Source organism: Odontomachus brunneus, unplaced genomic scaffold, assembly GCF_010583005.1.
Source record: "Odontomachus brunneus isolate Ranch 3 - 2012 unplaced genomic scaffold, Obru_v1 Obru_scaffold_052, whole genome shotgun sequence".
In the NCBI taxonomy this organism is placed as follows: domain Eukaryota; kingdom Metazoa; phylum Arthropoda; class Insecta; order Hymenoptera; family Formicidae; genus Odontomachus; species Odontomachus brunneus.
In genome coordinates, this window is record NW_022639502.1 from 1,912,512 (window position 1) to 1,924,289 (window position 11,778).

Here is an 11,778-nt window from a genome sequence, read left to right on the forward strand (position 1 = left end):
AGAGAGAGAGAGAGAGAGAGAGAGAGAGAGAGAGAGAGAGAGAGAGAGAGGGAGAGAGAGAGAGATATGTAGATTTCAATGTGCAATAGAGACTACGAGAGCCGAGATCCTACTCCGCTGGACGCGAAAAGGTCGACAAGAGGTGGGGCACACGGTGAGATATATGGCGAAAGGGGTTAAAGAATAGTTTCCTTCCTCATTATTACAACGAATATGGGCGCGCCCGTTCGTTTTTGCAGTCCCGCTCTTTTTTTGCGTTCGAAGGTTAATTAACGTCCGTAAGGATTTCTTTGACGATACGGGATAAGGGAATGTCATCGATGGATAAATAAAGCAAAAGGGCCGGGTCCTTTGAGGCGATAATTAAAGCTACGATGTAAGGGGGAGAGACAGGAGAACGGTAGCAGGAAGAGTATGAAAGAGCGGAATAGAGGGGGCGGAAGGAGAGGAGGGGAGGACATGGTGGACTGGACGCGCGGGGCTTTGAAAGCCAAGGATATGTTTTACAGCTCGGGGAGAAAAGAAAGACACAAAACGGCTACGCTTTGGAGGCGCGTGCGCTTTTTTCGCGTCAATTTACAGCTCGCGGAATCTCGTTTATAGAACTAGTTCTATAAGTTCTCTCTCTCTCTCTCTCTCTCTCTCTCTCCCCTTCCCTCCCTCCCTCTCCCCTTGTCTCCTCTCCCTGCCTCATCTGTCCCTGTCTCGCTAGCCTTGGAAAAAGGAAATTACGGCGTTGCTAATAAAATCGCTCTTGATATAGCACGTATGTTATTACACGTGCGCTTTTATACAAAGCACGCCGGCGAAAGAAGGACGCGATTGATAATATGTGCTCTTTGATGGTGGCTCTCTCTAGTCAATTTTCCCTCTCGGTGGGAATTTCGCGGTCTGCGAACATGAAACGGCGCGAGAGCAGACCCTCCGACCGAAACAATTAGCACTCGTAAAACTTATTTCGCGAGAAGCTCGTTATTTTCCGCGCACTGATATGTAGACGGGCGTTGTGCGCTCGCACGGTGTGCCTCAAGGATACCGTTGTGCGAGTTTCCAACGGCGGCTTGTGGAAATAAATACGCGGCGCGATACGATCTTTCGTCGTGCACGTCGTTCTGTGAGACAGGCGCAAATTTTTCGCGAAATTCGCCGTCCGGGGCAAAGGGGGTAGGCGCGCCTGTGCGCGCGCGAATTCCCCGGGTTTCATTCCCGGGATCGCTCGTTTATTCAAATCGCGGCTGTCAAGGAATGTCGTCCTGGCCGGCTCTGTCGTAACGGTTATGGAACGGTCCCGATGTCCTGCGGGTGGGAACTCCCGATTACACCTGCGGCGCGTAGGCGTGCATACGCGCGCGCGAACGCACCGTGCATCGTGTATAAAGTTGCGCTAACAGCATCGCGCACGTTTGTCCGTTCTTCGCTTCTCGTCCCTTCTTTCGTTTTCTCTAGCGTTGCTAGGACCGTTAGGTTCCGATAGAACCGCCGATTCGCGACGAGGGAGCGAGCAAATTCTCTCGACAGGGCAGAGACGGCAAAGACGAGCGATTGAAGAATGTCGGAAAAATTCGTCGTACATGAAAATCATATCTGAATTATATATCAAAGGCTTTATGAGGCTCACAATCTACATTGCGAAAAAATAAATTTGAAAATTTACTTGTGGGATATAAAGTTTATTTCTGTGAATAAACTTTATGTCCCGCAAATAGAGTGACAAATTGTTTTTCTTAGTGTAATTGAGAGACAGATTTATAAGAGCCGTGTATGCGTTGGATATTAGCGCGAATAATTGAAATTATATCGCGGCGTCGTTGAAAAGAAAGTTTTGCTTTGAGATTTTACGCAGGAGAGGTACTATTACTTGAGATTATCAACGGAAGCGGAGCGAAAACCTCGGCGGATAAAAATGAGTTCCGCAGTATTAAATAATAAACAAGCGGATTAATTGGAATTGGTTATTATTAATTTCAACTTGGATCGATGCATTATAGAAGTTTCCTAATTAAGTGCACACATAACTGTTCGAGGCACGATTGCTTCGAGATATCTTTAGTAACATGCGTACGAATTATTTTAATTTACATTTACAATTGCTAATGATGAAAACCGGTAGTTCTTCTTGGGAAAAATGTTCGCACGTACACCGCACCGACGCAGTCCCACAGTTATTTCCATTATTGCGCTTCTACCTTGGACGTGCATAGTTTATGCAAATGTCGCTTCGATAAGTCAGAGCTCGGAGAAAGCAGAATTTAATCTTGGCGAGAGAGGAGGGGAAATGAAAGAGGCGCGGGGAGAGGAGGAGAGGTTGTCGACCGCTCTAATAAACATATTCACGTCGGTGATGTAACAATACGGATCTCGTAACGAAGAAAGTAACGCGCGCAAGTTCGATGCACCGTTGTGCGTGATCGACAGCGCGTTATTCGGGATACGACAGTTTTCGAGCGCGGTTTGCGTGAGCCGTAATTAACGTCGGGAAAATCTCCATTCACTGGGGAATACCGTTTTACTCAATTTTTCCCATATCAGTAATATCATTATTTAAACAATTCATGCAATTTGTACAGGATACGCGAAAGTGTTCCATATCTGATGTAGATTAGATGAAACTGAAGAAAAAAGTCCTGTACCATTTTGCAAATAATCACATAGATTTTTGAGTTATTAATCACAGAACATTGGCGGATGTATGTGCGTGCCCGATAATGCACCAATGTTTTCTTTAATTAATTTATATGTGCAATTTAATTTATTTATGTAATTTAATTTATACTTTACATATAATTTAATTAATAATTTATTTGTGTAATATTTATATATAATTAATAATAAAAAATCTACGTGATTGTTTGTAAAGTGGTGAAAGATCGTTCAGTTCGACCTAATCCGCAAACACACGACGCCTATCACAATTCATATATCACATCATGCGTGATCATTTAATTCATAACTCAAAATTTTACGTGGCTGTTTGCAAAATGGTGGAGGCATTTTGTGTTCAGTTTGATCTAATCTAGATGTACATGAGATGTACATGAGATATGATACATATTGTATCAGACGCATGCGATACCAATATAACTATGATTTAGCCAGTCGAGAATATCGCACATACGCATTATGTTGATGATACTGTCCTTTATTATTCTAGCAGGAATGACTTCAGCTAACGATTTATCTCTCGCCGTTATTTCATAATAATAACAATAACAATAATTGTCTCGAAGATTATTATTATTTATTAATTCGTTCGCTCTGTCGCACTGTCGTCAGAGCGGAAATATCAGAGCGCCGTTACCTTCGTATTAGCAATTGTGCGCGAGAGTCGAGTATCGATACTTTAAAGCGTTCCTAGTCACGTGTGCCGGTGAAATTCGCGAAAGTTTGCAGAGCGGAGGCGCGTCGGTGATTAGAGAGATTAAAGGGAAACATTTTATCGTAAACGATTCGAGAGAATTTAATTCGCTTGAAAGCTTTCGGGGGGCGTGCGAGCGAGCGCGTGAGCGTTTGCGAAGTTGCGTCGTCGAAATTCGCGAAACGAGCGAATTCGCGAGTGGGAGAAAGAGGGAGAGAAAGAGAATGAGTGAGAGAGAGAGAGAAACGACGAGCGCTTTCGATAGGCCGCGGCGAATTTTGCGCCGCTTTCATCGTTTAATCGAATCTTCCGCTCCGTGTTGCGATCGCGATCGAATCGTGTACGCGCCCGAGTACGCACGCACGCATGCATCGGATCGCGTCGCATCGATCGTTGCGATTTAACGATTCGAACGAGCGCCCCGCCGATATTCGCCACATTTCGCTCATCGAATCAGGATATCGTTTGATTACACATTTCAAATGGATTGATAATTCGGATAACGGAGCATCTCCCCTTTGTACTTACGAGACTTTTATTCGCTGCCCGTGCCCAGCAGGTGTCGGTGTGTCCCGCAGGACATTTAATATCGTTTTTAATTAACAAAAAATTACAAATCTTTCTTACCATATTTTTTGCCGCATGCTTGCGAAAACGTGTTATTTGCTTTGTGTCACGGTCTTACATATAATAACGGGTCAAATTGTGCGCGTCATAAATGATCCTGTTGTCGCGAGAGAGGTAGAGAGAGAGGTAGAGAGAGAGGTTTGAAATGTGCATGTGGCAAAGAAATTTTCCACGGTTTCGATTGGTATGGACGCCATGAAAAAGTAACGGACGATAAATTGACAAATTGCTCGGGTCGTCGGAATTATTGATAAAGCCTAAACAGTCTGGCTAACTTTGTGAATTCGCAGTCTCGCGCGGATTAATTTATGAAATGTCAATTTATTAATTAAGCATGCGCTCGGCCCGGGCACGGTGAGTCGCCGGGCGGCGGCTTTATTATTAATCGAGCTATTATGTTACACGCGCTACACCAGCCGCGCGGCGATTGATATTTCGTTTGCAGTCACCGATTCACTTTTCCGTTGCGTTTCGCACGTGACACTCTCACAATCGCCCCACCCGTTACCGTCGTGACGTCAACGTCGCGTGCAACTGCAATTATCGCACCGTAGCATTTACCTTTGGCAACAGCGTTCCTTTTAAATTGCACAAATTCGTCCGAACGAGTCGTGAATTACTTTCGCGAATATCTCTCGCTTACGAAAGTTGAGAATCCTCTCGGGTTTCTGTGAGCCAACCCCTCTGAGAGGAAAATTTACACTGAAATTTCATACAGACGATAACGTCTTACTGAATTACTGATGACACTCATAGTGTATGACTTTCGGTAATGCGATAGTGATTTTTAATGATTATTATTAAAAATTTCTTGGCATTAGGTTAGAAGTATGCATGGAGAGAGTATTACGGTTTTTATGGTCATAGAAATTCTTTTTAATTTTTTTAATTTTACAATTTTTCAATTTTACACTGAGTGAAAAATTTCATAAAATAAAAAAAATATATTTTTTTTATATCAAATTTTCTGATCGAAATAAATATTTCATTTAAAAAAATATTTTGTAATATAAAATAATTTACGAATTGAATCAAATAATAATAACTATTACCTGAAATCAAATATGAAATTTTGTAAACTAATGAAATATGCATTTAAAAATAAAAAATATATATATTACAATTTAATAAACCAGTTTTCTTTAAATAAACAACTGAAAATAATGAAATTTCTTTTTAATTTGAAATAAATTTGCATGTTTACATATAATGCATGAATTGGTTGATATTGTTTATTAATAATAAAAAAATATATTATTGAAAGTACAGTTACAATATAAGGAATTGTTTATTAATAATAAAAAAATATATTGTTCAAAGCACAGTTACAATATAAGGAAGGTGTATTCAGCAAATTTCATATAAAAAAATATATATTTTTTATATTACGAAATCTTTCTTTAGAAAAATAGATAGAGGATAAAAGTTTATGTAGAAATCGTAAAAATGATCCTCGTGTGAAAGAATATTAAAATTAAGTCATTTTATTAAATCATATTATCAAAAGTTATATTATTATGTTAATTATAACACATAGATAATTAGACAAAATATAAAACTTTTATATCGATCGAAGAAGTGGTGCAGTGTCTAAAGTAAGACTCATAATCCAAAGATGCCTCCAAGGTCCAATTGCGAGTCTCACCAGTGCCAGTGAAAATTTTTAAATGTAATATAAGGTTGGAATCAAGTAATCTAAAGTTTTCAAGTAAAATCAGCAAATATATCTTAAGAATATATATCTTAAATAATTTTAGAAATTCATTGTGCTATCTTAAGTATGTTATTAGTCTAAAATACTTGTTATTTGAGATAAGAAAATAATTTTTTCTTTAAAAAAAATATTTGTTTTGCTTAAAAAAGTATTTTATTTTTTTTTTAAATTATTTATTATTATTAAAATTACAATATGTAGGTTTAAATTAAAACCTAAAATTTTTTAAATTAAATATTAAAATATATTAAAATAAGTAAATATTTCTTTACATTAAAAATTTGTAACTTTTAACAAAAATTAATTTTTGTTTTCATAATGCATACATATTTTATTTAAATATATTTAATATTACATTGAAATAAATATTTAATAAAAAAACGTATTGAAAAATTGTTTTTTTAATTCAAATAATATTTTTTTTCAAATTGTTTTTTTAATTCAAATAATATTTTTTTTAAATTATTATATTTTTCTTTCAGTATACATAGTAAATTTCGCTGGAAACATAGCAAATGTTTTAATAATACATTTCAATTATTTCAAGTGTGAAATAGGACGATTCACCGCAGAACGTCGATCTATATTTCTCGATTATGAAAAATGCTATAGTAAAAATTCTCTTCGTACGAATATCTCCTGATGTAGTTTTGAAAAAATGTTGCCAGAGACCACAACTCGCTCATGTGAGGGTTTGACCAGTGATTCAGATAATCTGAATCTGCGAGACTCCGGGATCTCGAATCTGGTGGAAATCCAGCGGATTTCTCGATCGTCGATCTTGCCGCGAACACCTTGCCGCACGGGTCCCGTAGATCCGCGTCGAGAAATAGAAGCGGCGAAGTTATGCGGCTCTCCCATAGCCACTCGCGCGCATACCGGGTGTCCTTGCGGAATGAAAGTACTTTGAAAACGTGACCTCTCGTTCCACGTATGAGTAATGCTTAGCCTGTGTGCTTAGCCCAGGTGGTGTTTCCAGCGAGATTCCAGCGATGCTGGCTACTCACAATCAATAGAGGAATGCGCTTTTCTGCCGGAGATCATTATCATAAAAACGTAGTAATAGATAAATAGCCGCGTAGATACGCGCGGGGAGGAGAAATAGCAGTGGAGTCGAATACCTCTGAATGCACAAACCCACACGCGCGCGCTTAAACGTCCACGGACTCGTGTACTATTAAACGTACGAATTCGATTGAAGAAAACGTTAATTAAATCTAATGATTGCGTTATAACTTGCGTTTTCCAATGCTTATTAGCATTAATACATAGAAAAATTTGTGAATTGGCATTATTTCCAATATCCAGCTTCCATGAGTCTAATTATTAAATATTGATTTGAGATTTAGGAAAATATTAATATAAATTGTTACAATTTATATTAACACACATACGCGCGCGCACTCATGTTGCGATATAAATTACATTTATCTTCACTGAATATTATGTATTTATTTTAACAAAATACTGTAAAAAACAGAACTTTCGAGACCATTTCACTGAAAATTCGCTTAAACAACGTACGTATTTTCGTGTCTATCGTACATATGTTTATTTTAATGAATGTCCACGTAATTACTTGCGCGCATCTAATTTCCGGTTTTCCTTCACATTCCAGATCGGGTGATATATCGAACAGAACGAACGTCGCGATCGAGTTCGTGAAAGTGGAGCGGCCACGTGAGATCCGGTCTCGGGAGGACAGGAAAATATGAGCATCTCGTGAAGCCGGGAAAAGCGGAGTTTTCATCTGGGAGGCCATCATGGAGACCGAGGAACTCACCAGGCTCGTCGACGAGATCTACAAGGTGAGTGACTCCTGTCTGACTGTCTGCCTGTCTGTCTGTCGACTAGTCGATCGGACGATTTCACGTTTTCGTGTTCGCTGTACTCGTACTGTTGATAAGGGAATTTCGGAGCAAGCGGCTAAATTAAAAAAATTTTGTAACTACGGAAGCGTAGAGTAGTAATTGAGCTCTCTTTGTCTGCATTTGTTTTTCGTGATAACTGAGAAGCATTTCATTAAATGAAATGTTAAACGCCCGTGTAACTTAAGTAAAATTCAAGATTTAATATTTAATTGACATGTACTTAAAAGAATTTTTTATATGATTTGAATATACATATATAAAAAAAGAGATATATTGGAAGGAGGAAGATACTTCTCTTGACATCTGACATGTAATCAGTAAATATTGATTGTAACTTAGCTTCTGGAACTTATTTTCCCGCGGTTCGTCTACTATAATCTGACTTAGTGAATCCGAAAATTTCGTTAAAATTATGATTTTTTATTTTTGCCATTAATTGAATCAAATATACAATTTTGCTTAAGAAGGTTTCGCGGACCCAACACAAAAATCTTAAGTATAAATTATATCACTTACACTCATGAAATACGAATTGACGACTAAGGCCCAGTTTCACAATCTCCGTTTAACTTTAACTACCGGTTAAATCTCAACAGTGATTGATTAATTCTGATTAATTCTTCTTAACACTAAATGCGATTGGTCAAGTCCAATGAAATAACCGGTCAGTTAAATTAACTAGAGGTTGTGGAACTGGGCCTAACAGAGAAAGACAGCTGACACTGGCTTCAAATTTATCAAAGAATCCCTGAAACGCGAGTCTCTCACATTGCGCGACGCATACTGTATCTCGTACTCGGAATATCATCGCGTTGTCGGCATTTCGTTTTGTACATTTTCCACGTCAACTTTATAAGAACCATCTCTTTCGTGTGCTTCTTTCTCTCTATTTCTACGAGATCATAGTCCGTATTAATAATCGTTACTTGAAATTCTTCTCGAGTAAAATACTCCGATTTAAGTTCAGATGAAAGCTTTTCAATTGAATTGCGATTATAATTATAATCGTAATTCAATATAATATAATTATTATTGTGATATTATAATATTATAATCATTCGAAAATCTTCTTTAATTAATACCTCGATAATTATTGTGAATATATCACGAAACTATAGAACTTTTATGTTCACCCATTCGTAAGTATGTTCACCGTATACCTTCGCAAGAGCTTCGGAGGTTGTTCTGGGACGCTCTATATATTTAATACATTGTCTAAAATCAATACGCATATTCCTCAAGGAATGCGTGATTATGGCACGCGGCGGTGACTGAACACCCTGTATACGCTCGTCACGGGACTGATGGCACGCGTAGAGGGTGACGGTGGTGCGATCCCGGCGTGTAGATCGGAAGCCAATTAATATCCAGGCAGGGCGCGTTCCACCCCCGGAATATACACCTGCGGAATAACCTCGCTGAAACATAACTGCGCGGCGGCGTGATATACTCGCGCCATGGGGGTCGCTTGTCAGCGACGCGGGACCCCATAAACCCCGGCCGCGCGATAACGGGGTTAACCGGTGGTTATCTTGTTATTTCGACACGATCTCCGGGAGATCGTAACGAAGCGCCGTTCGTTCCACCGCGGCCTGGCGCTCGCCGTAATAATTACGGCGAGCAATCCCCGTGCCTGATTACAGAGCTAATTTATGGCAGGTCCTTCCAAAAATGCGGATTTCGGAAGGATTTTGCGGTGGTGAAGCGAGGCATCGGCGAAACCTCGCTGTCCTATCAGGGGGAGAACCGTGTTAATCGCGAAAGAGGTCAATTGGGAAAAATAAGTGCAGTTAGTTCGTTACGGGAGCGGATCATGATGTAAACTCTCCGCATTGAGCGGAAGTTGTATTAATTAAAGTGGAACATTAATATATTTCGAATTTAACAAGTCCGTGTAGAGCTCCCAAATGTATAGAGCCTAAGTTCTCGTCTTTCCATCCACATATAAATTTCGCACGTTTGACACTTCACGTGCGAACAACTAATAACCTCATGATTCCGCGAAAAAGTTTCGCTCGGAAGATTTAGAGGGAGAGAGGAAGAAAGAGAGAGAGAGACTTCGCTCACAAATCTCTCGAGACTCTCCAGAATTTTCCGCGGAATTTTTGCCGGGGATCTTCAGCTCGACTTTAATCACCGAGTTGCGAAAGCAACTTGAAGAGCGCCGAGGAGTGAAAAATGCCCTTCACTCCATTTCATCGACATATCGGTCCTATATGACCCCTTCTCGTTCTCTCTCCCTCCTGCCAGATAGCTGGGCCCTACGTAACAGTTAAAAAAGGAGGCCACGTGTTAACGATCAGTCGTCCACGTGGCTTAACGAGGTCGCGCTCGTTGTGCATGTTCATTAGAGCGTTCATTACGACCACTTGTCGCCCCCGAACAACCCCGGAGCCCTTAACGGTTGAGAGGATTAATTTTTAATATCTTTCTCTCCCGCGAGCGCGTCGTTTCCCTCCCCTTTCTCTCCCCCCATCTTCCGGAAGGAGGCGTCCGCGGTGAATCAATCTTTTTCTTTTTTTGTTCACTCCCGCTAGCGGAGGAAAAAATTCATTAGCATGTCGCAATATGGTGCCATTCGGCGCAATAAGTGGCGCGCGATCATTTACATCTCTGCGCTCCTCTCTCTTTCTCTTTTTAAACTTCCTTTTAATAAAACGGCTTAGCAAAAATACGTGAAGATAAAGGCTCGCGTCTGATTTATGGTAGGTATTGAGAGACTCGCGTTTCAAAAAGGACACGCACGACGAAATCGTACATTTGGTCGAAATTCGAAGAGAAATTTGCCTTTCATGGTTTTACGTAGACACAGTTAAGGTCATACACACATACGCACAATATCGGTTATGATATATGATATATGATATATGATATAGTATCGGATATGAAATATGTACACTGAGGAAAAATACTTGGAAATTTATATTTGTGGGATATAAGGTTTATTCCTGTGAGATAAAGTCTATGGCTCTCTCTCCATGAGAAAGGAACTTTACATTCTACAAACGAATTTCCAATTTTTTTTCTCAATGTACACTTTTTCTGCTATTTTTGTCCCTACTACATTGTATAAAAGACGTTATTATGATTTATAATAATGGAAATTATAATGATTTTTGTTAGAATAGAAATTATGTAACGAACTATTACTACGTAGGCTATCAAGATTATTGCTCTATAACTATAAAAACTTACATTCTCATTGTAATTATGTCGTAAGTTATAAGAAGAAATGCGCATATATGTTGCCTACCAAGTGGCTTTCTCTTGCAATTACCAAAATAACTATTTAATCTGAAGGAATTTACGGCGCTTTAGAGTATCGCGATTTATTAAGGTATAGCCGCAGTTTACTCCCGAAACATGCATTATGCATTAACGTAATCGGAATGGGCGCACAATTTAAATATTTTTTGCATTAATCAAGGCCAACGCGACGAGGTTCATCGACCGTAACAACGTTTTCACAAAAACCGCTTCCTCGAATTTGATTTATATCTTTACATCGCCGTCCATGATTCCCGGATTTACGGCGAACGGCTTAGGCGATGATTATTGATTTACGATAAACATTATGACAACGTGCGTTTTAATTCGAGGGAGTATAAATAAAACGGCAGAGAGCGAGATCGATCATCGGGAGCGCTACGCGAGCCCAACAATCGCGCGAAATTCGCACGGGGAAGCTCCGACAATTCATTGTGAAATTATTTGCGTTTTAACGTTTCGATTTCGATTCGTAATAAAAAAAAAAGAAAGAAAAAAAACAAAATAAAATTTTCGAGATTTTACGGACGATTCGGGAAAAGGGAGATCAGGCGTGAGTTTATTATTATTATCATCGTTCGCTATCTCAACAATTTCGAAATCGTTAGGTTAGTGTCTGGCGCGTAGAATTTTTCATATATTATCGAATTAAAAACGCTCGCGGCTCGCGCTTGCACACACACAAGCGCGCGCGCGCGCAATGCGGCGGACGCAATGAAATTGCGGAAACGTTGAATAAATAAAATACTCTGCCGGCACCTCTATTTATCGTTTGTTTATAATTTTATTCTTTTGTTTGCTCGAAATGTTTAATATGCTTTTTGTACGATTAATCAGTATATATTTTCCACACGCTTTTTTCGGTAACATCGTCTCGCGATAATACACACGCGAAGATACACACTCGCGTCTCGATCTTCTTTCCTTTTTTTTTTTTTTTTTTT

General features: G+C 39.3%; 1 protein-coding gene across 3 annotated transcripts in view; it reads left to right on the forward strand.

The window, feature by feature from the left end:
• The window catches only part of LOC116845428 (E3 ubiquitin-protein ligase RBBP6), a 102,744-nt gene that overhangs the window by 8,531 nt on the left and 82,435 nt on the right, over window positions 1-11,778 (forward strand). For all 3 annotated transcript variants that reach the window (XM_032818095.1, XM_032818094.1, XM_032818096.1), the window contains one exon: window positions 7,315-7,504. In XM_032818095.1, the coding sequence (XP_032673986.1) occupies window positions 7,460-7,504 (45 nt within the window). In that variant the 5' untranslated portion in view covers window positions 7,315-7,459. The remainder of the gene's footprint in view (window positions 1-7,314; window positions 7,505-11,778) is intronic.